A 25,496-nucleotide genomic window follows, 5' to 3' on the forward strand; every position below is an offset into this window, starting at 1 on the left:
TCCCAAGAAAGGACAATACCGTGTTCAAGATATAAAATCTTTCAACGATTAGAAAATATATTTATTATTATTTTGATTGCCACTTCTTTGCACCTCTAAATTTACATCTACGGCTTGTTGTCTTGGATCGTCATGCAAAATATCACAATCACAGTATATTCAATAACAGACAAAGGTTGTACACAGAGCTGTGTTCCTCTTGGACTTTTGTTGCTGAAGCCTCTGTTGGACCTGTTTGTGGGATTTTCACCTTGTTTTCATCAGAATTTTGACCTCGCTTCCGTCTATGTAGAGGATGAAAGAGATGATGATGACTTAAAATCTATGCATTTCAGAAGAGCTTATATGATTATTTTCAAGGGACACAGAGTAGTGAAATGAAGTTCTATGAAATTATACATCTTGCTGTGTTATTTCTGCACTCTAGTTAATACAACTGAATCTGGATGAGACTAAATTTAACATGGGCTTTTTTTCTGAAGCAGACAGGCATATATCAAGAAGAACATGGAGGCCAAATCCAATGATGAAAGAGTCCCTTGAGAACTTATACACATAATCGACACAGATGCTCTATATCATGTCTATGGCAACGATGACAAGAAGATTAACTATCATGGCAGGATAAGTAATTCTTGAACATTTACCTACATTGATGAAAGTTTTGAACACTTCATTGGACTATCCGACCGGAAGGAAATCAACATCACATACAGAAAGCTGAGACTAAATTACATTCCTTGATCACTTTATTGGCATTTTCACAGGGAAAACTTTATATAAGCAGATTACTTCATCCGGTTTTTCATCCAATATCCACTGATCCAAATACTAATCCAAAGCATAGAGATTCAAGATGACAAACTTCAGTAAAGGGGCTATTCTTCTTTTGCTACTCATCCTTTCTGCACAGTCTTTGGAAGCCAGACTTCAATCTTGCAAGCCAAGTGGCACAATAAGGGGTAAAAAACCACCTCCGGGGCAATGTAACCAGGAAAATGACTCGGATTGCTGCAAAGATGGGAAGCTTTACACCACTTACAAGTGCTCACCTCCTGTTACTGGAACCACAAAAGCGGTTCTCACTCTCAACAGCTTCGAGGAGGGTGGAGATGGAGGTGGCCCGTCAGAGTGTGATAACAACTACCATTCTGACAACACACCTGTTGTCGCGCTATCGACTGGATGGTACAGTGGAGGGTCAAGGTGCCTTAACAACATAACTGTAAGTGCTAATGGCCGGAGCGTGACGGCTATGGTGGTCGACGAGTGTGATTCTACAATGGGATGCGATGAGGATCATGATTATCAGCCACCATGTCCTAACAATATTGTTGATGCCTCTAAAGCTGTTTGGAAAGCCTTGGGAGTACCTGAAGATGACTGGGGAGAGTTGGACATCACTTGGTCTGATGCTTAGTGGAAAACTTTAATATTTTCAGTTGTATTTATACTTGTTTATATGATGTAAAAAGCATGTTCTACCTATGAAATCATGTAAAGAATATACTAAGTCAATCCCGGTTTGACTAATCCACAGTTTGATACTTTTCACATTGCACAAATGGTGAAATATATTGTAGTTATTTCATTTTTCCTACCCCAGACGTTAAACTTTGATATGCAGTATTCATTCTGGTGTATCTAGTTCATGAAGAAAGTACAAGTCACCTTCTGCTGTCACTTAATTTTGTCATTCTAGAATCTAGATGCATGAAGAAGCTCTATACCTTGCTGTAGAAGCTGATAGCGGTCAGCTGCTAAATATGGCTATCAGATTATTTATTGCAAAAGACAGACTTTCAACAATGTCCTAAAGCTAACCTAACTAATCAGGACCATTGAGAAAACAACCCCCTTGTATGGATTTTCGGTTACAGTTGGATATTTGCATAGTGATTTTCACTCCTTGATAATTATGGTGACTAGATGTGCAAATCTTAAAGCTGGGATTGTTCTGTTTCCTCTCTTTCTTGTGTCATTTTTCGATTCTTAATCTTGATTCTTGTGTTTTGTTGCATGGATATCATCTGCTAATAATTGTTCTGATAAGGTTGAGCTGGATCGAACTAGACAATACAGAGAACTGTGTGGGTCCAAAGCCGATGAGAGATCTTGAAGGGTATTCACTTAGATCTCCTTTTAGTTTCATAGTGAATTGAAACAAAGATTCATCATGGCCCTATACTCTTGAGTTCACAAGGATTTCCTTGTTTACGTCAATTGATTATACACTAAATTGAAAAAGAAAGAATTTCATGCATCAACAAAGAAATCGGGATCACATAAAACTGACAAAACTGCCGTTAATTTCATTAGCAGACGAACACATTTTACTGTATCAAGCACTATAAATATGCTTGGAGCAAGTGTAAGTTTCCCTCACACAAGCTCAAAAGTGCCAAACTTGGCAGTATTGAAGAAAACAGGAAAATGAGGAATCAACCTCTTTCATTTGTGCTCTTTCTTCTTTTCTCTCTTCTTATCATGACATTGAGCCTGAAGGTTGAGGCTAAATCCTGCAAACCTAGTGGCAAGATTAAGGGAAAGAAACCTCCTAAAGACCAATGCAATCGGGAAAACGATTCTGATTGCTGTGAAGAAGGTAAGTACTATGACATCTACAAATGCTCACCTAAAGTTACAGCTCACACAAAAGCTGTCCTCACAATCAACAGCTTTGAGAAAGGCGGCGATGGTGGGGGGCCATCAGAATGCGATGGCAAGTACCACTCTGATCACATACCAATCGTGGCTCTGTCGACAGGTTGGTTCAACAAAATGCACAGGTGCTTCAAGAATATCACCATTTATGGTAATGGAAAAAGTGTCAATGCTATGGTGGTTGATGAGTGTGACTCCACGAAAGGGTGTGATGCAGATCACGACTACCAGCCACCATGCGACAACAACATAGTGGATGGATCAAAAGCCGTCTGGGAAGCTTTAGGGGTGCCCCAAAAGGATAGAGGTCTGATGGATATCCACTGGACTGATGCTTGAAATGATGGGAAGGCAAATAAGTGGTGTGTTTGCGGACTAAGAATTTGGCTGTTTTCTGGTTTTGATATATGTGAATCTTGTGTTGTTCAGGAGTTGGATGCAGTGTCACATCTGCGTATAATCTGATATATATGAAATAAAGATGTTTCCTCAGGTTGAATTCATTTTGCTTATTGTTGTTTACCATAAACTGCACAGGAAAACAGAGACCATATCAAGAAACTGAAGGACACTGAGTAAATTTAGCATATACTATTGTTCTTATTCAATGTTGTTTTTTCACTGTAACAAAACCTCTCTCAAATCTCTTATTGTTGCATTAATTTCAGTAAGAAAAGAGTCCCAGGGAGAGTTGAAATTTACAGTACATAAGTCTGTTGAAACTGATACAATGAAATAGACATCCCTGTTTTCCGCTAATGTTTCTAATGAGAATCATAAATTACAGTTACCATCACTCATGCAGCAGAAAACTGAAACTTCTAATAAAAACAGATATACATGTGGACAACCTATGTAAGGCAAGAAAGCAAATGCATTCAGCCAAAGTGCTCTCTGTTGGCAATTATGAACAAACAACATCGATGTCGTTTCATCCAGCTATTCTGGAAGTTGTAATCCAACCATCAGTTAATGTCAAGACTCAAAAATTTATACACCCATTCATCTGGAACTCGGCCAGGCACCCATTGGAGTGAGATTCTGACTAGGCTGAATGTTAGCAGGACTTACTGAACTGCCAAGTGTACGATCAGGATCCCCTGGAGTTTCCGGATCTTCGATCACCTTATTTTTCGGCTTTGAAGTGCAAGGCATCAAGCTTCCAACAATTACCTGGAGCAATTCATCATCAATGGCATTGTGTAAATGAAAATGAAACGGGATAAGCAAAAGACATTTCTTCAAATGAAAACTTATTCGCTAACTGTGTTTCAAGTGTTTATCAACCAAGTATTCAATGAGAGGAAAGAGTCACCAAGATATAGAGAGGTTCTTGAAGGACCAGAAAATTGGATATGAAAGCCAAGATTTATTCCAAGCATTTTAGCCAGTACGAGGTATACTGGAACTTTTTATTATATACCTTTTGTATTATGGAATCCATTTCTCCATTAGAAGTCATAAAAACATGGGTCACCGATAGACAAGTATTTCAGAACATATCTTCCGGACATTGATTTCAAGAAACATAAATTGAGTTGGCCAATATGCTTCAATGCTAAAGCATTTTAAAGGATACCTGAACAGGGCTGGCAGCAATGAGAACTCCCTCAACAGGACCCCCTATGAGACGGCCATCAGGACCAGCAAAAGTAACATTTAGACCACCACTTGGCCCCTGAGGACCGTCAGCATCATTGACATAAGAGCCAGATAGATTTACCATATCAAAGTGCCCCTACAAAGATGAAAGAGACATGGCTCATTTCCAGTAACAACTTTTCTTCCAGGGCACTGTCTTATGTAAATTCCCAAAAAGAAAAAAGAAAAGACAAGGTTTTAATATCCATTTTCTCCATTAAAGATTTAAATATTCAGGCAGTAATAAGCTCATCGAATTTGTGCAAATTCATAAATATGATAGCAAGAAAATTCAGAGTTTAAACCTCATAAGTGACGCTCCCACTAGAACTTGAAATTTTGATGTTTGCAGCTGAGATGGAACCAATGCCTGATAAGATAACTATGGCTCTTCGGCCTTGTAAGAGTGACAATATCTTTCTTTTGATGTCCTGCAGAAAAGCCATTACAAAAGGCCATTCAGATGCTTGAATTAGAAAGGTAAAGACATCACGTATAGTGAGAGTTGATGAGGATATATGAAACATAACAGGTAGATGCAAGTCGAATCAAGTAGAACCAGGACCGAAGATATTATCCTTAGGCATGATACAGATATCCTTCTTCTGTATTATGTATCAAGGGACATTGTGCCTACGTAATATGCTTGTAGAATCTAGACCACCACGCAGAGATGTACAAACAAGGGCAAACCAACATCAAATTACTGGAGTCCTGCTATGGCTATAAATGACACCTCCAAGAAACATAACTAGCTTATAGGCCTATACTACAAATTATGTGTTCAAGCACTTTCATTGAAGGATGTATACAATGCAAATGCTTTTTTCCTTTTGATATCATTTTATTCACTATGATATCGTTAATCAACCATACCTTGTCGAACATAGATTTTTGACTTACAGATCCTTAGTGACTTCAAATGTAAGAAATGCCTCCAAAACATGGAATTTGAACAATTTCATTGACTCACTTCGGACACGTCACAGTTAGATTATAAAGACAAGAAGCAGAGAAGTCATAACCATATGGCATGCTGATCTACGGGCCATTTAGCGTAAAAACATTGATCATAAGAGATTGCACATACTTCCCCAACTGCGATGTTGATGATATGTGGAGTCATTGTTCCAGCTCCATTAAACACAGATCCACCTGACAGGTTAATTAGCTCTTCAAAAAATCAGCCAAATATGAAATATTTCATTTTGAACTTGTAAACCAGCACGCCACCAGGTAAAATATCAAAATACTTCAGAGGTTGGGTAATGCTAAAAGGTCAACAGAAATCAGATCAAGAAAATGTAATGACACTGATATCATGCACATAGAAGAAGGCTCTCAGTCCAAGGTAGTAGTGGTTTAAATTACTGAGTGATGAGAAATGTCAACTTCAGAAGTCATTCAATTATTCTCCTTCGAGAAACTAGACAGTGGTTGAATAATATTAATGTTGAATTTATAGAGAAATTTAAAGGCGGCTAATATAGTGAACTACACATACTAGACAATACAAGACTAATCCATTCATGAAATAAATAGAGAATTTGATGCAAGAGACAATTTCCATCAAGCTCTGCATCACATTCACCAAACTATTAAAAGAAACGATATTGACTCTAGCACAAGCTGTACCAATTTAACAGCAAAGTCAATAAGGCCAAGATAGAGAAAGCTACCTAGAGAAGATAGTTGCTGCTTTCGACCAGTTCCTGGTGGCCTTCCTCTCCACTTTTGGGTTGGTCTTATTATGGGTGCAGGGCTAGACATGGAGGGCGATAATCCCAATGAAGCTGCACCATCATGTCCGTACTTACGTGGCCGTCCCCGTTTTCTACGCACAGGTTCACCTTGATGCATAGCAGAAGGTGGACCAATGCTAACTCCATGACCAGACATTGCTGATGAAGTATCCAAAGGTAATGTTGGTAGAGTTAAGCTGCCCCCAGCATTGGATTGGAAGTGTACAGCAGCATTAGATAACGGACTCATGCTAGGTGAATTTTGTAACCCTGTCACAGACTCCGCCGTGCCTGGATGCACATAATATGAAGCTGAGCCCGTTAATTGCATGCTTTCCCTTTGATCCATGCATATATGTGGAACCGCTCGACGTGAGGTCACTACAAAACAGCCAAACATTAAAATTCAATGGAATACCACATTTAGACAATTCACCAGTCTTTATTGTGCAATACTTGAAAAAAGCTTCCATCTTGACACTCTATTGATCAATTGTCATGTACATTACTAAGCACTGAATGATTTACAAATCCAATCAATGAACTTAGATGACCCCCTAATTATGAAATACAGCAGTAAAGAAAACTCAGAACTTCAAACTTCCATAAACCCATATAGTAGCATCTGTACAATCAGGGAAAGTACAAATAGCAGCTAAAAACGAGAAGATGAGGAGACAAAGAAAGGAATATCACAATTAAGGAATTCAAACGAACGGGTCTGGGTTTGAGCCAAAATTCCATAGATTTACACGTCATAATTCCGAACAGACAAAGAAAGAGGTTTCATTTTGAAGAGTAAGTGATACTCCCAAAGGTTATGAATTAAAGATATTTCACCTCATCCATGAACCAAGAAAGACACTAAAAATGGCTTCATGTTGAATATACAAAGCATACACAACAGACAGAACTGATTACAGAGACTCTCCCCCACACTCCACTCTCACCAAAATCACGTTCCAAAACTCCACTCTCAATCACACCACAACCTTCAAGAGCTGAATTTCAAGAGCCCTTCAACAGAAACAGCACAACGCCCGTCTCACAAACACAACAGCATTGTCTGATAAACAGCCATGTCCGACCAACCATGCACAGTGGTATCAAGAAAGAAGAGAAAAAAGATAAGAAAGCTTGAATCTTTATCAACAGAAAGAGTAGCTGAAAAGAGGTAATAGATAGAATAGAAAAGGAGTGGAACAATGAATCAAGAATGTTAAAAGTATCTAGCAAGTTGGAACCGTTAAGAAGAATAAGCCATTGATGAACTCACCATAAAAGTATTCTTATCTGAAAACGTAATAGCTTTTTCTTGGCTTTTGTCTTACTAAGAGAAGTACCCTTTTCTCCTTCTCCCTCTTACAGAACGTGAAAGATAGATATTTTCCCACTATGCTTCGGGATTGCTTACTTTATATGATCTTGGAATGTAATATCAAAACATTAGATGTTATTTATGTATGTAATGGATTGGACCTAATCAAATTCACTCATACTACAACGTTTTTAAGCATTTATTATTACACAAATGGAGTCCCCCTTAGTAAACTTAGCAAGAATACCTTCTTAAAAAAGAAAAAAGAAAAAGATTATGGTCCTTCTCCTTCTCAAGAAGAAGGCCCGTTAGTTAAAGAATTTCATGTATAATTGGAGTTTAGCTATCTTTGAGTTTCAAGTCCAATTCATTTATATATCTAAATAAACAATATATTTGTAGACTTCTGTTTTATTTCTATCTCATTTGCATGTAAAAAGCGAATGGATTGTATATGAAGTGAGTGAGTGGGATAAAATCTAATTGAATTGTTTTGGAACTTAAACATTTTTTAGAAAGATAAATTACAACAAATTTTATAAGATTTGTTATAATTATAAATATTTTTAAAATTACAAATGCCTTTTTGGGATTAACTATCCTCTACAAATAACTTTTATAATGGGCTATTTGTTAGACGATTTCAAAAAGGTATTTATAATATTTCAAACAACGATATTTATAATTATGAAAAATTTTAAGAAAATTCTTTTAAAAGAAGAAATAAAACAGAAAAGTCAAAACTTTTTGATTTACAAGGATGAAAGTGGAGAAATTTGAATTTGAACTCAGCATCTCTCCAACAAGAACAAGAAAGAGAGAGGTGATAGCAAAAATTTAAACAGGACCAAACAACGAGAGCTTGGCCAATAATCCTCTTAAATCTTTATGGCAATGTCATTGTAATGACATAAATGGCAAACTTTTCAACCCACGCGCATGTATGGAGCGTGAAATAATTACTGCACATTTGTATTTAATTTAATTTGTTCGGGCTAAATTCGGGTTGAATTAGACTCGGGAATTTGCGACCAACTACTCAAAAGAAGCACCAACATTTTTGCAAAATTTGGCTCAGGTAATTCAATTTTGGTCGGATTAAGGAGAAAATGTCCATGTCCCCTTGAAGTAGAGATATTTAACTAAGATGATTTAAGGCATTTGTGGGACTAAAATGATAATCTTATGGGATTTGCTGCAAAAGAAAACAATAAATTCATTATGGACCCACATGTTCTGATTACAATCTTCTTCTTTTTTTCTGTTTAAGAAAATCATTAGACAGTAGTAAATAAGAAGTGAAAAGGATTGAAAAAAGGAAATACGCGGGGTGCAGATGTAAATAATCCAAAGTCGAGAAGTATTATTGCAATATGCGAAAATTTCTTCATCACACGCGCCTTGAGATCTATAGTGCTCGTCCACGCCTTTAGATATTGGGAAAAGAGAAAATGACCTGTGGAACCCATAACGTGACCTCATTGGGGATCCGGGTTTGGGGCCCCATAAGCCCGGATATGATCCCTTTGTGACCACACGCCCCGACTAAAACTGATCTCATTATCGGATCCAGAAAAATCTGTGGAACTGGATACTGGTGGAGAATTTCTCTTCTGACAACACCAAGTTAATACTATGATAGAAGGACTAACCTGAGAGAATTTTCCTATGAAGGATGAGATGCTCCAAGTACTGGGAAACTGACAGTGAACATAAAACAACAATAAAAGTTTTCTGTTTCAAACCATCAGATGGTGATCTGTTCTTACAATTAAGCTTCAACTACTGATCAAACCAGAAAAGCAAGAACTAACTCCAGCCTAAATATACGGTTTTTTACCTCTATTCTTTTACTGCAAGAAAGTGAGAGACTTCAGGGACAACCATCTAACACGTAGGACACAAACATTAACACAGAGCGCATTATGCAGCAGGATAAGGATGCAATTCGAGGCCCTTCTCTGTAACTGTCAACATATGGAGAAAGATGGTGTGAAGATTAATCAAGGCAGAGACACATGTGGTGACACGAGATGGACCAAATTCTGATCCAAAGCCATTTTAGCTTAGATCAAAATATTACCTAGAGCTCTAACTATAGTCCTAAAACATGAGCACTACCATACCAAGAAACAAGAAGGCAACCCATAGCTTGATTTATGCCATCAAATTCATTAATCTACCACAGAACTCAATTTAGTATCACTACTGCGTCAAAAGATGAGGAAGTTTTGCGAGTACTTCACCCGAGGCAGACCTCAATTTACTGAAAGCTCTATCCGATGAACTGGCTTTTATATGCACAAATATAAGTTAGCCACGACATACTTTTTGGCACCTTGTACTAGAACTTCACTGGTAACAACTAGTCATATTTCACTTTTAAATATCGGCTCTCCTAACAGGCACTCAAGTACTACCCACTTGAAATTCTTCATCCAACACTACCACAATTGAACTTGAACACAATAAGAAAAAAAAAACCAAAAAGATGTGTAATGCAGTCCTGTAAGTTTAGAACACCAGAAAAGTCAACATTGGGAGTGAATAAGCTACAGTAGATAAGAACCACAACATCCAACACTATGAACACTCAGCAGATTTTTCAATCTTGCATGGCATTTAATCCATCCAACAGTAACCTCATTTGTCGACCTCCATTGCTTGGGCAGCTTGAGCTTTTGCCAATGGTGTCAACTTCGTTTTCAACTTTTTCTTTCCTACTTGAAATCCACCACCACCCTTCTTCTTCTTACTGCTGCTACCATCAACCTAATCATTGTAGAAAACAAGTTACTTTTCACCACATAATCAAGCACTCACAGAAAACCCAAAACGGAAAACTGGAAACCCATTTGCAATTTTTGTATCATGCTATGCAAAAAGAGCTCAATACAGTAACAAGCATGATCAGCAGAAACAGCGCAGTTGAACACGAACTGCCATTCTGATTCTAGACACAATCACATGAAAACAAAATACTTCCCAGAAAATCCTACCTCCAATATCCACCAGCTAACAAATATCCAAATTAATCAGGATATTATAATTTAAACAAATAATAACAAAGAGAGAGGATTACTTTCATCTTGTTTTTCTTGGCTTGAAGTTTCTTTTCCCTCTTTTCCTTCTCTTCTTTTTCTCCTGTTTTCACCATCAAACAAAATCAAGCATTAGGCAAGTTGAAACGTATAATTCAGAAATACATAATTGAGGGAGCAAATTTGCAGTACTTCTTAGATCGAAGTCGTGTAGCCTTTTCCTTCGGCCTAAGTCGTTCTTCTTCGACATGTTTGTCAGTCTTCTCAATCAATTGAACGTGAACAGGGAGACGATTGTTTGCAAAACCCTAGCTTGGCTCAATTTGTTCGGTGCTCAAGTTCTGCTTTTCTCATGGAGACCCCTCAAGTTCTAGGATTAGCATTTGTTACCACAAATAGTATCCTTAAATTTCTAAACTCTTCCCAATCTTTATGTTGAGTTTACAATTTCAGTGTTGCGAGATAAAGACAGTGTTTGTAACAGTTTAACTCAAATCCTTCTTAAAAGTTTTATTAATATTAAATTAAAATTAAATTTTTTTGGTTCTGATTTATGTTTTTTTTAAATAAAAAACTATAACATTTTTTTTTTTGTCATTTATGCAAAATGAATCAATTTTTTAAACGTATATGTACATAACTATATATAAACCATATTAAAAATATTTAGAAAACGAGATGATTGCGTTCTCCTCCCCTAAAATTTGGTGTAATTACATATAAATTTTCTGTAGTTTTAAAAAATTATATCTAGCACCGTTGAGTTTGTTTCTATCTAACAAATAAGTCCCTTCGTTAGTCAAAATTCACTAAATTTACTAATATTAACAAATATATATATATATGATATTTACCCCCAATTGACTGATTATTAATTTATTGCAGGTCAAATAATTTTTTTCGAACTAATCTATCCTTTTAAAGGTGAAAATATACTTTTTCAAATACATTAACGCGTGAAGACGTATGAGGATAATTTGGTTATAAAAATATTTATTTGACTTGCAATAAGTTAGTAATAAGTCAATCAGGTATTAACATAGAATTTTTTTTCTAATTTTCTTGTTAACATTAGTAAATTCGATGAATTTTGACTAATGGAATGACTTATTTGGTATACGGAACAAACCTTATGAATGTTAAATATAATTTTTCAAACCACAGAGAATGTACATGTAACCAAACCTCAGGGTAGGGATGTGTAATATCTCTTAGAAAAAACATGTCATGAAACAACAACTTATTTTATTCTAATAGTATTATATCCGTTTTAGTCATGTTACTAATTAAAGACCTTATTATAGCAAATACCCTGACATTTTATAATATGTTTACACGTCTTATAAGATTTAATATCTTATTTTATCGAAAACTTTAACATCTTATTTTTAAAATAAGATATAACATTTTATAAGCTTCTAAAATATTTTATAAGATGTACGAGCTTATAAAATATTTTAAAAAAGCTTAGTCAAACACCCTGTAAGTAATAGAATTATTTATTCATACATAATAAATAAATTAGCATTATTGCAACAAACTGTATTTTTCATGTTAATTTAATTTATATTTTTCTGTAATATAAGATCTCATAGAAAAAGAAAACACAATTTATAAACAACTTCCCCAAACAAATTGAATTTAGGTCATTGGAAATTTGAATAAAATGTAGTAATTCCGCCATAAGAACCCCATACGGCCATTCCTTTCAATCAGGACCGTTGGTCGAGGTCGTTGACTGGCAGTTTGACTCTGCAGTTTTTTTTTTTTTTTTTTTTTTGGGTTTTAAAGAAAACAGAAAAAGAAATAAAGAAAAGACCGACAGCGGCATATAAACCCCAGCAGCGATTTTACTACCCAAATCGTTCGCCCCGCTCCACCCCACGCCGGCATCCGACGCCGTACCGCCGCCCTCCCCCGTGGTTGGCGTTTCTTTTCAGTATACAAGTTACTCTGCCGTGTCGTCAGGTACTGCATACACGCATATTTCGAATGCCAGGCGCAACGATGGATTCCGAGCTACCTGTGGAGCCGCAGTCGATAAAGAAGCTCAGCTTCAAATCCATGAAGCGAGCGCTCGATCTGTTCTCTCCTATCCACGGTCAATTTCCCCCTCCCGACCCGGAAAGGTTTGCAAAGTCCTCGATTCATAATTTTTCCTTTTTTCATGTTTTTAAGTTGTAATGTAGTTGAACAATTGTGCTGGAGTTTCATTAGAGGATTCAGTAATTATACAATGTCTTAGATATCCCTTTTCAATTAATTAATTATTCTTTTTGTTTGATACGCAGCAAGAAGATTCGAGTGAGTCATAAGGTTAGTGCTGAATAATGCCCTATTTACGTGTTTATGTGCTTCTAATGAAAAATTAGTGGTAGTATATTACGGTACTGCGGAAATATGCACATTACTGCCTTGTTGTTATTTTTTTCTCTCTTGTCTTTCCTCTTCTCCCCTATTTTTGTGTATTGTGATTTCTGGGAGAAGGGAATTGGGTGAGAAGCAACATAGTTCTGAAGAAATGAAGAATTAAAATGGAGAAGGAGAAAGTAATTAGTATGTTTAGCAATGCCCCGGGTCATCAACATATTTTTAGTGTATTTCTTTGTCAATTCGTATGAATGTCTGTGTTGGTCGAATGATGGACGTGGTTTCTTGTTGATCGTTTAGCTCAATACTGAGTATGGAGGCGTGAAAAGCGTGGCAACAGAATCTTCTACTCATACAGCATCTGCAAAAAGTCAGGCAGAGAAAGCTTCTGCTCCTTCCAATGTCCTTGCACTTCCAGGTATTGCAACTCTTGGGTACTCTCAAAACTTTAGATCCGTTGGATTTTTGATGTTCAAGATTTTGTTTCCGTCATATTGATTAAGCCCTGCAAAATTGGTCAAAGCAGAGTTACCATCACTAGATGTCTACTTAAGAAAGACTAACTTGATGGTGCGGGTGTATAAACTTTTATCTGCATAGACAAGTTACACATTCCTCTATCACATATGAAGACTGCATCGGAGAGAACTTTTCTTCTTAGCTGACAGCATATGTGTATTATCTTGTAGGCCCTGAACAGCCAAATGAAATGCAGAAGGGAGGGCCGCAGAAGGATTTGGTGATTAGTTCAACAGCACAGCCTAGGGGCCCGTATGTATTGCCTTTGTTTGGTTTTCTTTATAGAATGTTATACTTATTCTCTTCATCATCAACTGATAATCCACCCTTTTCTAGGGGAGGTAATGGTAAATATATAATCTTTCAACTTTTAAAGATGATCCAATGCATCTCGAGGATACCAGACATTAAAGATGTGATTTGCAAATTGAACACGTGTAACAGCGCACCTCATTTTTTCTGTTTCTTCAGGATGTTTAATCTAATGTTTTCTGGAAAATTTTGATGCAGTAGCGAAGTTGGTGTTCAAGGCAGGAGTACAGCAGTTATTCCTGCTCATGGTTCATCTGAAAGGTCTTCTTCTCACCTTTGTTTGTTTCTTTCTGAAATTTTCATAGGCAGATGGACTGAATGCTCACTTGCGGTGCAGGATAATAGTTAACCTTCAAAGTAGTATAACATCTTTAACAATCTCAAGTTCCTGAAAGAGACAAAGAAATAATAATTCCTATTTGGTGGTTTTTTGATCAATCTTTCTCGAGTCTGAACAGCAAAATTTTTGTTGTGTACTTTGGAAGCAAGGGAGAAGTAGCTTAAAACAATATCATTATGCTCAACCCAAAAATTATTTTAGCGCCATTGATTGGAATTTGGAAAGACAATGTTTAATTTGATTGTTTTTGCAGCTTACACAGAACACTACTATCTTTTCTTGCTTTATGTATTCTCAACTTCAAGTCGGGACTTTTTATTGGAAGGATAACAATATATCTTGACAGTTTTGCTGATAGAAACACAATTTGCCTGTGACTCAGGAATCTTTCAACTTCTGCCATTATGGAAAGGATTCCAAGTAGGTGGCCTCGTCCTGTATGGCATCCTCCCTGGAAGAATTACAGGGTAACAAACTTCTCTGATTTATAGTGGAAGCTGTTCTTGAGCTTTGGAAGATGATAAAATCTATTTGAAAAATGTCGTTATTTTTCCTTGTTTTAGCCTATATGATCATATTTTTAATCCAATCTTGCGCTTGTTGTCCTTTTTCACACTGCAGGTTCTATGTGCCATAATTTCTAGCTTTTTTACAAGTTATCATCATCTGATGTACTGAAATTTATATCACCATTTGTTTGTCAACAAGTCTTCTACCATTATACATCCACAAATTACAAATCTATGACTAGCAGAAGTATCCTAGATCTTCTGTTGGCATATTAAAGTTGTTTCTGGAAATTAGAGCTAAGAGAGATATAATTTGAGAAAACAAAATTACTAATGTTTATATGCCCAAAAGTTCTTTGGCCTCCTGCACTTATTTAAAAGGCAATAAGAAATAACAGAATACATGCATTCTGAACTTGGTAGAGCTCATCTGTACCATTAGGAAAACCTATTCGAGTACACCCCTCATTTATGCTTGCCTATGGTTTGAACTCTTAATTTAGTGTATGAAATAATTCGGAATGAAAAGAAATATTCTATTGCCTAAACCACTTCAGACACTCAAGTTATCTGTGTTTCATGTGGTCTCACATTATCTAAATTTTAGGTTTCCAGTATCAATATTTAGAAATTGCATATCTCCACACTCTATGGGGACAAACTATTTTCACGTCAGCCGACTAGGACAAAAGTACGAAAAATAGCATTGACTTGTACTTTATGGGGACCTTTGGTATATTATAAGATAAGTTTCAACTTACCCCTTACATGATCTTTTTTTTGGTTCTCCTTAAATACATGATAATAAGTTAATAACTTGTTATTTGGGTCCAACTGATACATCAATGATACATTTCTGCATTTTAGTTTTTCCTTATATTGGAAGCTTTGTCTTCTGCAGGTCATTAGTGGCCATCTGGGTTGGGTGCGGTCCGTTGCTATTGACCCGAGTAATTCTTGGTTTTGCACGGGATCTGCTGATCGAACAATCAAGGTGAGAAATTTAAAATCTTGTTTTCTTGAAAATAACTCACTCCTTCCTTCTGGAGAAAAATAGGAACTTCGGAAGAGTGAAAAATAAAAGTGAATTATTCATTCAACTCTTATGTGATGTTGAAATTTTTAAGGGCATGTCGAAACGTCGTAGTTTTGAAGATGTTGTGGCTATAAGAAGCACTTCTTATTGTTTGTTTTATTGGGTAAGGTATTACCATCAATCTAGACATTCTCACTGAGTCAGCTAATGCATATACAAATGATTCTTCTAGCCGAGGACTTGCTGATGTAGGTCTTCTTGGCATCAAAGAGATTGTTTGCAATTCTAGGTAAAATGCTAAGGTGAAAGATCAAGATCTAATTTGGAAATAGTCAGAAGTGTTGCTTCATTAGCTCACATTTGATTGTAGAACCTGAATTAAATGGGTAAAAGATTGTCACTGGTTGAGGTTTGGATGTTTCCAATTTCAGTCTCATGGAAAGCATTCACATAGAAATTGGATTTGACAGAAATAGAAAAGATTTTTATAATTAGTTGAAATGAACAGAAATCTTCTTACTTCTAAGATATCCTTGTGAATGGATCATGTTTCATAAGCTAATATATTCTCCTATGGTGCTATAAAGTCATTAAATCTGATCCTATATTTGATTCATTTTGTGCGATTCGTGCACTCTGTTTCTTCTTTTGCATCCTCTTACATTTTGCAACTTTCTCTATTTTACCATGGCAAGATATGGGACTTAGCAAGTGGCCGACTGAAGCTCACACTTACTGGTCACATCGACCAAATACGAGGTAGTTCATTTTCTGTTTGTGGGTTAAACTGATTTTCGGAGTCATTTATATAGTAAGGACCTGTTATTTCTTGCAGGCCTGGCTGTTAGTAGCAAGCACACTTACATGTTTTCTGCCGGAGATGACAAACTAGTTAAATGTTGGGATCTAGAGCAGAATAAGGTGGGTACAAGTTTAAGTGCCGCTTCAAGCGAATGAGTTCTGATTTGGCATGTACTGATAGTGTTCATTCTCTTTTCAGGTTATTCGTTCTTATCATGGTCACCTTAGTGGTGTTTATTCCTTGGCTCTTCATCCTACAATTGATATTTTGCTTACCGGAGGTCGAGATTCGGTTTGTCGGGTATGGTTCATTGTTTAGCTACCATTTTCAGAGGAGAAGTCTCTCAAGTATCGGATAAAATGTGTCTAATCTAGTCTATTTGATGAATTTAGGTGTGGGATATACGCAGCAAGATGCAAATTCATGCTCTTTCTGGTCATGATAATACAGTTTGCTCAATCTTCACACGACCTACGGTGAGTGCTTGTTTTGTGCCTGGGGAAGTACCGTTACTATTTAATGGATCTCTGATTATGCGTGCTCATCTACTTGAAGTTGTTGAATGAATGGAATTTATGGGCATGACAATGGAAGTAACATAAGGTTGAATATTTACACACACAAATGTTCTTTGAGTGAGCTACTTCGATGTTGAGCATCCAGTAAATGTTAGACTACACTGCTATAGGCATAATGTGATCGCATTTGTTATTTGCTAAAGTGTCAAAATTACCTTAGTGTAGTGCTTTGCCTGCAAGTTGACATTGGACTAGCTATACTATACATGGATGAGTCAATGTTAGACATTATTGTGTGCAAGATGATTGAAAAATTTGCTTCCCTAGCAAGGAGAAAAATATAATTGCTTCATGCAGAAAACCTTAAAAGTTTTTCTTTATCCTCTTGGATAAATTTTACATTTTTGTATTCCACGTGGAAAGTAACTGCTGTGACTTTAAAGTTTTCTTTTAGTCAGAACTCATGGGTTGACTTGTATTTGCAGGATCCACAAGTCATAACAGGTTCTCATGATTCAACTATAAAGTTCTGGGACCTTAGATATGGTAATGTGTTATGGAAAATTATCTCTTGGTTCCTTGTTAGAATCTTGTCATCTTTTTCTAAAGTGGAAGTTTGCAGGTAAAACAATGGCAACTCTCACCCACCATAAAAAATCTGTACGGGCTATGGCTCCACATCCTAAGGAGTAAGCATCTTCTTCATTTGTATACATCTTAATTTTTTAGTAACTATTTGGCACTAGAGTTTTACTCTTTTTATGTGATCTTGATCTCCATTACTGGCCTAATTCCATATCCTACTTTGCAGGGACTGTTTTGTATCTGCATCTGCTGAGAATATTAAGAAGTTTAAACTCCCAACAGGAGAGTTCATGCACAACATGCTGTGAGTTCCAAAATAAATAGCACTTGTTTTCTTTAGTTATGTGAGATGAGACAGGGATCACTATGGCAGAAGATTATATTTGCCTTGGTTTAGTGGAGTCAAACCAAGTTATTTTAGGACTCATCTTCCCACATCTTCTGGAGTGTAGCTGATCATAATAAATATAACTTGATCATCTTAATGCACCTTTGCATGATCTTTCGCTCATTGTATAGCTGATCGTGTTACTATTTTACAGCTCTCAACAGAAAACTATTATTAATTCTGCAGCCGTCAATGAGGAGGGTGTACTGGCCACAGCGGGTGAGTTTCACCAAAATATTTTAAAGTAGTGGTCTTTTCTCTTCTCTTCTGGAAGGGTTTTCTTCTATTTTCTTGAGGGAATGCATGCTGGTTTTGAGAGTACAAAAAGGGCAGCTCGTTCAGGCTATGTATTCCATGAATTTTGAAGGACACCACGCATGGTTGTTAATATTTCTTCTCATTCCTTCGATTCAATTTCTCAGGTGATAATGGAAGTTTGTGGTTCTGGGACTGGAAGAGTGGTCATAATTTTCAACAAGCCCAAACCATTGTTCAGCCTGGTATGCATACACCAAATCTCAGTGTCTGCTTTTGTTTACGCCACTCTTCCTAAAGTTGCTATTTAACACAATGGACAATATTATTGCAGGTTCACTGGATAGTGAAGCAGGTATATATGCAATCACGTATGATTTAACTGGTTCAAGGCTGATCACTTGTGAGGCAGACAAGACTATCAAGATGTGGAAAGAGGATGAAACTGCAACCCCTGAAACTCATCCCCTTCATTTTAAGCCACCCAGAGATATACGGCGCTTCTAGTGTTTCTGCAGTGATCTTTGGATATGTTTTCCGCCCTTTCTTATTCGTCATTGTGCTCACGAAAACAATAATGTTGAGATGATGTATACTTGATATAACTGTTGCCTATGAATTCCTTGTCAGCTGCATCTTACCACATAGTTTCTATCATCTAATTCATCAAGTGTTGTAATTATCCGTGAGGATTGCAAATATCTGGTAACTAGAGATGGATGTATGGGAATTTTTTTTATAACAAGTTGGAATATTAAGATTTGTCTGAAGTTTTTTCATTACGTAGAAAATGATATTAATGAGGAAACTTATAGGCAGATGCATATTGACTTATAGACAAAAAGAAGAAATTATGTACAAGGAATACACGTAGAATGAGAGTGCAAGACAGTAAACCTAAGGTGGTCTAGAATCTGGATATGGCATACGGGACATCTCCCTATGTTGAAGGCAAAAATCCTTCCGTGTCAAGAATGCAAAAGGCAGCACAAGGGCCCAACCGGGTTCGAACCGGTGACCTATTGATCTGCAGTCAATTGCTCTACCACTGAGCTATGGACCCGTTGAGAATTTAAAGAGTGTATTTATATATTAGTCATGCAGAAGAGGTGGATAGGTGGCAATACCTTTAAGTCATGATGGTACTTTTAATGTTTCTCTTACTCTAACTCAAATCATTTTGTGCGTCTGGCCTTTCAGAATCTTAGCATCTTAGTAAAAGAAAGCACATGAAAGAGGCATATTCCCAAATCTACTCTTTAAAAAAATTGAAGTATATTACAACACTTCATTGGAAGCTAGTATGACCCATCTGTTGTTCATTAAATTTACCAGAAAGCGAAAAGGAATCACCGTCTACAGACTTCAAACACGTTATACACAACAACCACTCCCTTCACTGTTGTTGCATGAACTATAAGAAGCTGGGCGAGTAAGAAGGGGGCATCCTCCTCCTTGTTCAGTCAGACTTGGGGTTTGCGGCTCGAAAATCCTCTTTTGTTCGCCCATAATACACAGATTTGGCACTGCTGAATGTGATGAAGTTCCAACCAAAAGCAGAACCCCCGACAATATATGTTCCTTCCACCTGAGTATCTGATGGCTTAGTTGACTCCCTGTTCTGGGGATGCTTCACTGCAGGTTTCACATCTTGATGCTCCAGAGGCTTCTGGCCGTTGTCAATGTCACTCTTGCTACACTTCTCCAGCTTGGTGGATTGTTCTGTCATGTCTTTGTACAGATCCATCAAAAGCTTCATCCCTGCAGAAAATGTACAAGCTTGTAAGGTCCATTTTCCAAGGAGCCTAATTATTTGTGTTTTCTCATTACATGAATGTTTACGATCAGGGAAGTTGAACCATCATCTTATGGATACAATTACAGTTCAGTTGGAACAAGTTAATTAAGCAAAGGGTATTCTTTGGTCTCATGCATTACATACTTCCAAACTATCCCCAGTCCAGCCAGGAAGATAACACAATAACATGAAGAAGAAGGGTACAAAAAGAGTGTTTGTTAGACTCATAATATCAATGGAGTAAGCCAAATCCTAGCATTTAAGGAACTGTGTATCATAAGCTGCAGTAAGAGGTAAAACTATTCCAAATTTATACATTGAATACAATATGGTTGCTGGTGGAAAGTATAAGTCGAAAATAAAAGTTAAAAAACCGACCTTCACGGATATCGGTAGCTGCCTTGCAATTTTGAAAATCAGGAGTCTTGAGCACCTACAAGATCACGAAAGAGCCACATCATGCAATCAACTCCGTATCTTCCCATTTTATCAAGATAGCCACAAGTACCATTGGCTAAATCAACTCGAGTTGCTCCATTCGCGATAATTAACTTGGATGTGCATGGTCTTTATTCTTTAATTCAATACATCACCATACGTACCGTATATTTTATTGTTGAAGAATCCTAATCAGGGATTTCGGCAATATTTCGCTCATTTAATGGACAATTAACTCCAATTAATGTGCGCGCATTAAATAGACACTGACAGAAGGAATCCATAACGTCTTCCTAAACCAACTTTACACCAGCAGCCTCCAACAAATAGACTGAGCAAGTTTCAGCAAATAGAAATTGATATAACCAAATTCATACCATTGCTCAAGATTTAATTTCTACACAGAGCTACCACATTTACATCTCCAGTCACATAGAACTTCATAAGTTTAATCTCCCATTCGAACCATGGTTCAAAGTATAGGCCGCTACACATCCCGATCGGCCCTTGCCGATCCGAGAAAATCAAGCAATATCAAATATTATCCAAAATTATGATGTATCGGCGATATTATCCGATATTATCACCGATACAATGATATTATTACTAGAATCCAATATTATGGGTCGAAGTAGACACATGCCAACCATTTTCAAGAAAATGAACGAGAGAGAGAGAGAGAGAGAGAAGGGTTTTCAGCAGTAGAGGTCATCGGGATGTCTAAAACTTGGTCACTGTTGTGCTCCAGCCGTGGGTTGCTGCCCTTCTTGTTGTCCATGACTGAGCCTCCATCATTACAGTTATAATACAAGCTTTAGCACTTAAAAGATGCAATCTTTGGGCAGGTGTAATGTTTTTGTGCGTTTGTTCGTTGAAATAGGAGTGATTGATTGAAAATTGAAGATGCCATGGATGAGCTTGAGGAGAAAATGGGTTTCTGACTTCTGTCTAAAGAGGGAATGCTTTTGACTGTAAAAGAATGTACACGGTGTGCTACTTATAATCTTCCACATCATCCGCCTATTGGAATGCCACATCAGCAGGGCCCAACAACTTACTAACCAGAATTATTTTCTTAAGCGCTTTTATGACTAATTTTATCGTGGCTTGACGTGATAAGAATTCGGTTTGTAATATTATGTAGTAATTTGTGATACTTCAGCTTTTTTTATGATTTTACTAATTTTTTAGAATTTTTTAAGGATTGTAATATGTTTGTTTTATATCGCCCGACAATTTACACCACGCTTGATGTGGAACAATTCCCATTGATATTATCACCGATACCAGAACTTGAAACCATGATTCCAACAACTGAGGAGGTGCATTCCAAATGCTAGCTTGCTCTTTTGCACAAGCACAAAACAGAACATGCGCATCTCATGAAAACTCAGGAAACTGCAACATAGAAAGCCACAAGGACATAACACTTTTGCTGAAGGATTATATTCCATTCTTCAAGAATCTATAGATACCAAAAATGTAAGGAGGTTGATTAATCTAGAGATACACGTGAATTCTGTAAGTCCCCGAGAAACTTATGTTGCTAGTGTGCTGGAGTTCTCGAATGATGCTTCGCTAACATATCATCCGAGATAGGAAGAAAATACTTTTCCTGGGGAGATAGGATACAAAGAATCTTTCAAATACAGTAACTCTCACTCTTCATGCAATAGAATGCTTCAGCTCAGTTTCCATATGTAAGAGAGATGATACTCACTGAATCAGCTATCAACTCCTAAAACACCCTTACTGAAAGTATACAAGCGTGATTACAGGTTATTAACCTTTATGCAGAGTTCAGTTCACAAAGTAGCACAATCTAACACAATCGCAAGACGCCCAAAACAAAAACTTAAAATAAAAAGGGAAGACTAAAGATTCAGAATCAAGAAACAACAATTTAGTCGAAGAAGCTCAAAAACTCACGAGGATAAAAATAAAATAAAAGTGAATGGGAAAATAGTTTAAGTAAAACTGATGCAAGAAAGCAAGAAGTATTGACATTCCAGCTTATATTGTAATGCTTTATACATCTAAGAAATTTCAAAAAAAGTAAAGAACAAAACTTCAAATGACACAGCAGAATTCAAGAAACCCACCTAATATATGACAGGAAAATAGTAGAGGAGATAAAGAAAAATGTAAGATTCAGGAAACCCGCAAGAAAAGTTTAAAAGAGCATCGCACCTCAACGAAAGGGGCCCGGAGGTCTCTGAGAACAGCACGCATTTTGTACTGAGGAGAATTCTGCGTGTGAGCTGCGACATGCTCAAGAGGCCTCTTTCTGCTTTCGGGAAAGGGTTTTGGCTCTTCCATTGATGGTCTTTCTCTCTCAGTTCACGGCCTGTGGTTGGAAGAAAAGATTGGCGGAGACGGTGTTAATAAGTAATTAGCTCTTAAAAATTGGATCTTTTTCCGAGGTAGAATTAATTTACACTTTGCACCCTACAAATATATCTAATTGGCATTTGAACCCTCAAGTACCAAAGAAAGAGGGACCGGGGAAAAAAAAAGTCGTCATTTTAGCCGGTTGCTTTGTGGGAAAATTACCACATCCTATTTCATTTCTACTCATATTTTGATATGTTTGTCGATTCAGACAGTATTGTAGGATGAGATAAGATTGATTATGAGAAATCTAGAATGTGAAAAATCTTTAGCCTTGTGTCTTATTCAGATGGAAGATCATAATTTGGCAGCAGTATGGGATGAAAATTTGATCATACCAATCCAAGAAACGTGTTCTGATATAAAGAAATACAGCCCACAAACTGCAGGAGACTCTTTAAGAGCCTGCATGACAACTCAAGAGAAAAAGACCTCCAAATACAGCATTTCTGTGTGATACCTACAATACAAGCACATACAAAGAGACTCCATTTTTTCAGTCATTACAAGTTAGCCACGGCCTACAACGGAAAGAGAGACAGACATACTATCTATATGTGAATTCCTATGCATTCGGTCATTGCTCCCTTGCCAAACATGACAGATAATCAACATAGTTTTATCAGAAGTATCCCTCCAATAGCACACTGCTGCCAGAGATGAATGATGTCAACTTTTTCGCCTTCACTTTCAGATCCAAATACTTCAACGCGCTTTCCTCACCACCACATAGAAACGGCAACACCTCCACCACCACCTTCTGGAACAAGTTTTGCTCAAAACCCTCTTTAAGTAAATCCTCGAAATCCATGTTATTACCCCTCAAATCTAGCAAGACACTACAGAATCCTTGGTGCTTGCAATGCTCCAGGATTTCGAGTAAACTTACTACATCAAAGGATAGGCTTTGGATTCCTTCTGAACCATTTTGTGTCTCTAAGCTCTTGTCTTTCTCAGAGATTATCAATAGTTTAGAAGCGACATTGTCTTTGAGAGCAGGAATCTGAATTAGGGAATTTGAAGATTTCAACAGCACAATTTTAAGAGGTTGATTGGCCCCCGGTTCCTTAGAAATGGGAAAGTAAGACTTCTCAGCCAAAGCTGAAGAAGAAAGTATGATAGCATCATTTTCCTGCAACAATTTGGAATAATATCCACCACATTCCACGGCTTCTTCACCAAGCTGATTCAGTAGATGGCCTTCAAGTGACATGGAATACCTGTCAGACAAACCAATGTTTAGCCAAATGGATATCCATCATGTAATGTAACATAATGATTTTGGAAGTAGATGTAATCACACAGGTAATGAATAGCCACCAATCTTCAAGTACCTCAAAGTAACAAAGGGTTTTCCTGTGAGCATATGATGGATATAGGCTTCATTAAGACTTCTGCACACTTCTTCCTCAACTCCAACAGTCACTTCAATCCCTGCATCTTGCAGTTTTTTAACCCCTGTTGAAGCCACAATGGGATTAGGATCCACCATACCGATCACCACATTTCTCACTTTGGCTTTGATTAACGCTTCAGTGCAAGGCGGAGTTCTTCCATAATGGTTACATGGTTCCAAACTCACATATGCCGTCGCATTCTCGGCCAAGTCCCCGGCATCTCTTAGTGCAAAAACCTATAGTGTTTCTAGTTAAAACTTTTACAAGAGTATTTGCATTAACATTAATGTCCCTTAACAGCCGTTATGGTTCCTTATTACTCCAGCATAACTATCATCAATAAGATTCAGCTATCATGAAGTATCAATTCAGACCTCCAAAGAAAGTCAATATTATAATATTTTTAAGCTTGAAATTCATTATATAGATACCTAATCAGTCAAATGTATATGTGTTCATCGTGATACCTACGACAGATCACATGAGGCGGTACATTATTTTTGTTCATTCAGTCGTTGTTGCAGTATGACAGAAATATAACCATGATAAACGGACATAAACATAATGAAGACAAATTCAGTATTCGGTATGGTCTGATAAACTAAGGCTTCAACACCAAAATTTGGCCAACGTTAATACAGATTAAAGGAAAAAAAAAATACTGTCGTGTGTACTGACATGTGAACATCATCACTTATACGCTCACCATACTCGTTTTGCATTTGTTTCGCATCGCATATCGTTAATTGCAACCACAAAAAACTTTAAATTCTAGCAAACTTCAGACACTAAACAATCCACATCAAGAAATTAACACAAGAAACGTTCTTTCTTCAGTCAAAATGTAGAGATAAAAGGATTCACCTCAGCATGAGGCTGCCCAGCCTTTGGGTGGAATCCTTCTCCAACGATTTTCCCATCTTTGACAATCACACAACCAACCATTGGATTCGGACTGGTGTATCCAATAGCCTTTCTCGCAAGCTCCACGCACCTTCTGATATAATAACTATCATCAATTTTATCTTCTTGTTTTGGTTGTTGCTTTATGTCTGACCCACCACACCTGATCACAGCCCAATGCCGACATTTTCTTGAACTGATTCTCGATACAGACGCCCTTTGACATGAATTGAAGAACCCGAGTTGTGATTTTGGTGAAATCGCCACTTTGTGGTGCTGCTTGAGTGGTGGATTGTTGACAGTGTGCTTGGGAAATGGGAGTGTTTGAGCATACATTTTGGTTAGTGAAAGCACTAATTTCCTCAAAATTGAAACTTTAAAGTAGGTGAAAATGAGACTAAAAAAAAAGTTGTGCCTTTAAAGAAGAAAAATTTGAGGTAAGACAGACAAGTGAAGTGTACTTTACAGATGAAGAAAATACAAGCTTGTAGACTCTGCTGAGCAATCTGGTCCTGCTCGACGACGTCGT

At 37.1% G+C, this 25,496-nt stretch overlaps 7 protein-coding genes and 1 non-coding gene across 12 annotated transcripts; 3 read left to right on the forward strand and 5 right to left on the reverse strand.

Moving 5' to 3' along the window:
- Nucleotides 1–841: 841 nt before the first annotated feature.
- LOC148789541 (kiwellin-1-like) lies at nt 842–1,952 on the forward strand. The gene has a single exon (XM_088881155.1). The coding sequence runs from the start codon at nt 857–859 to the stop codon at nt 1,418–1,420; it is 564 nt and encodes a 187-aa protein (XP_088737281.1). The 5' UTR covers nt 842–856; the 3' UTR covers nt 1,421–1,952.
- Nucleotides 1,953–2,279: 327 nt separating this feature from the next.
- LOC105172360 (kiwellin-1) lies at nt 2,280–3,163 on the forward strand. The gene has a single exon (XM_011093751.3). It carries the CDS (start codon nt 2,434–2,436, stop codon nt 3,001–3,003), a length of 570 nt encoding a protein of 189 aa, XP_011092053.2. The 5' UTR covers nt 2,280–2,433; the 3' UTR covers nt 3,004–3,163.
- Nucleotides 3,164–3,298: 135 nt separating this feature from the next.
- On the reverse strand, nt 3,299–7,482 carry LOC105172351 (AT-hook motif nuclear-localized protein 11). 4 transcript variants are annotated; one of them, XM_020693734.2, is made up of 6 exons: nt 7,324–7,482; nt 5,985–6,428; nt 5,396–5,460; nt 4,611–4,736; nt 4,244–4,402; nt 3,299–3,837 (listed from the first exon to the last, which is right to left on the reverse strand). In XM_020693734.2, exons 2-6 carry the CDS (start codon nt 6,394–6,396, stop codon nt 3,667–3,669), a joined length of 933 nt encoding a protein of 310 aa, XP_020549393.1. In that variant the 5' UTR covers nt 6,397–6,428; nt 7,324–7,482; the 3' UTR covers nt 3,299–3,666. The 4 variants fall into 4 exon arrangements, with proteins under 4 accessions (XP_020549393.1, XP_020549390.1, XP_011092042.1 ...); XM_020693731.2 differs by lacking the exon at nt 7,324–7,482 and adding an exon at nt 7,040–7,309; XM_011093740.3 differs by lacking the exon at nt 7,324–7,482 and adding an exon at nt 6,998–7,309.
- A 1,074-nt stretch (nt 7,483–8,556) lies between these two features.
- Nucleotides 8,557–10,807, reverse strand: LOC105172340 (uncharacterized). 2 transcript variants are annotated; one of them, XR_016065761.1, is made up of 5 exons: nt 10,599–10,807; nt 10,448–10,509; nt 10,008–10,137; nt 9,206–9,332; nt 8,557–9,065 (listed from the first exon to the last, which is right to left on the reverse strand). XR_016065761.1 is itself a non-coding variant. In XM_011093727.3 (4 exons), the coding sequence occupies exons 1-3, from the start codon at nt 10,654–10,656 to the stop codon at nt 10,009–10,011; spliced, it is 249 nt and encodes an 82-aa protein (XP_011092029.1). In that variant the 5' UTR covers nt 10,657–10,807; the 3' UTR covers nt 9,079–9,332; nt 10,008. The 2 variants fall into 2 exon arrangements, 1 of the variants encoding a protein (XP_011092029.1); XM_011093727.3 differs by lacking the exon at nt 8,557–9,065 and having other exon boundaries at nt 9,079–9,332.
- Nucleotides 10,808–12,224: 1,417 nt separating this feature from the next.
- On the forward strand, nt 12,225–18,802 carry LOC105172376 (protein pleiotropic regulatory locus 1). Its single transcript, XM_011093773.3, has 17 exons — nt 12,225–12,535; nt 12,698–12,722; nt 13,077–13,194; nt 13,466–13,547; nt 13,806–13,868; nt 14,330–14,414; nt 15,358–15,450; nt 16,188–16,251; nt 16,328–16,413; nt 16,493–16,594; nt 16,687–16,770; nt 17,298–17,358; nt 17,435–17,501; nt 17,624–17,701; nt 17,940–18,004; nt 18,208–18,285; nt 18,375–18,802. Exons 1-17 carry the CDS (start codon nt 12,399–12,401, stop codon nt 18,545–18,547), a joined length of 1,461 nt encoding a protein of 486 aa, XP_011092075.1. The 5' UTR covers nt 12,225–12,398; the 3' UTR covers nt 18,548–18,802.
- A 229-nt stretch (nt 18,803–19,031) lies between these two features.
- TRNAC-GCA (transfer RNA cysteine (anticodon GCA)) lies at nt 19,032–19,103 on the reverse strand. The gene has a single exon. It is a non-coding gene; the product is annotated as a tRNA-Cys (tRNA).
- A 178-nt stretch (nt 19,104–19,281) lies between these two features.
- LOC105172386 (uncharacterized) lies at nt 19,282–22,661 on the reverse strand. Its single transcript, XM_011093786.3, has 3 exons — nt 22,467–22,661; nt 20,217–20,271; nt 19,282–19,801 (listed from the first exon to the last, which is right to left on the reverse strand). Exons 1-3 carry the CDS (start codon nt 22,593–22,595, stop codon nt 19,500–19,502), a joined length of 486 nt encoding a protein of 161 aa, XP_011092088.2. The 5' UTR covers nt 22,596–22,661; the 3' UTR covers nt 19,282–19,499.
- Nucleotides 22,662–22,994: 333 nt separating this feature from the next.
- On the reverse strand, nt 22,995–25,469 carry LOC105172395 (Cytidine/deoxycytidylate deaminase family protein). The gene is made up of 3 exons (XM_011093797.3): nt 24,929–25,469; nt 24,002–24,300; nt 22,995–23,887 (listed from the first exon to the last, which is right to left on the reverse strand). Exons 1-3 carry the CDS (start codon nt 25,301–25,303, stop codon nt 23,290–23,292), a joined length of 1,272 nt encoding a protein of 423 aa, XP_011092099.1. The 5' UTR covers nt 25,304–25,469; the 3' UTR covers nt 22,995–23,289.
- Between the last annotated feature and the right edge of the window lie 27 nt (nt 25,470–25,496).

This window comes from Sesamum indicum, linkage group LG1 (assembly GCF_026168435.1).
Source record: "Sesamum indicum cultivar Baizhima isolate 11 linkage group LG1, ASM2616843v1, whole genome shotgun sequence".
NCBI classification, from domain to species: Eukaryota; Viridiplantae; Streptophyta; class Magnoliopsida; order Lamiales; family Pedaliaceae; genus Sesamum; species Sesamum indicum.

Coding starts and splice junctions, on each gene's coding strand:
- LOC105172360 (XM_011093751.3), top strand. CDS start 2,434: ATGAGGAATCAACCTCTTTCATTTGTGCTCTTTCTTCTTTTCTCTCTT.
- LOC105172395 (XM_011093797.3), bottom strand. CDS start 25,303: ATGTATGCTCAAACACTCCCATTTCCCAAGCACACTGTCAACAATCCA. Junction 24,301..24,928: donor CTGGGCAGCCTCATGCTGAG/GTGAATCCTTTT, acceptor GAAACACTATAG/GTTTTTGCACTAAGAGATGC. Junction 23,888..24,001: donor AAACCCTTTGTTACTTTGAG/GTACTTGAAGAT, acceptor TTTGTCTGACAG/GTATTCCATGTCACTTGAAG.
- LOC148789541 (XM_088881155.1), top strand. CDS start 857: ATGACAAACTTCAGTAAAGGGGCTATTCTTCTTTTGCTACTCATCCTT.
- LOC105172340 (XM_011093727.3), bottom strand. CDS start 10,656: ATGTCGAAGAAGAACGACTTAGGCCGAAGGAAAAGGCTACACGACTTC. Junction 10,510..10,598: donor ACACGACTTCGATCTAAGAA/GTACTGCAAATT, acceptor TGGTGAAAACAG/GAGAAAAAGAAGAGAAGGAA. Junction 10,138..10,447: donor CCAAGAAAAACAAGATGAAA/GTAATCCTCTCT, acceptor TACAATGATTAG/GTTGATGGTAGCAGCAGTAA.
- LOC105172386 (XM_011093786.3), bottom strand. CDS start 22,595: ATGGAAGAGCCAAAACCCTTTCCCGAAAGCAGAAAGAGGCCTCTTGAG. Junction 20,272..22,466: donor TCCGGGCCCCTTTCGTTGAG/GTGCGATGCTCT, acceptor GTGATCTTGTAG/GTGCTCAAGACTCCTGATTT. Junction 19,802..20,216: donor AGCTACCGATATCCGTGAAG/GTCGGTTTTTTA, acceptor CATTTTCTGCAG/GGATGAAGCTTTTGATGGAT.
- LOC105172351 (XM_020693734.2), bottom strand. CDS start 6,396: ATGGATCAAAGGGAAAGCATGCAATTAACGGGCTCAGCTTCATATTAT. Junction 5,461..5,984: donor GCAGCAACTATCTTCTCTAG/GTAGCTTTCTCT, acceptor TTAACCTGTCAG/GTGGATCTGTGTTTAATGGA. Junction 4,403..4,610: donor GTGGGAGCGTCACTTATGAG/GTTTAAACTCTG, acceptor TCATCTTTGTAG/GGGCACTTTGATATGGTAAA.
- LOC105172376 (XM_011093773.3), top strand. CDS start 12,399: ATGCCAGGCGCAACGATGGATTCCGAGCTACCTGTGGAGCCGCAGTCG. Junction 13,869..14,329: donor GCTCATGGTTCATCTGAAAG/GTCTTCTTCTCA, acceptor CCTGTGACTCAG/GAATCTTTCAACTTCTGCCA. Junction 16,595..16,686: donor GTCGAGATTCGGTTTGTCGG/GTATGGTTCATT, acceptor TGATGAATTTAG/GTGTGGGATATACGCAGCAA.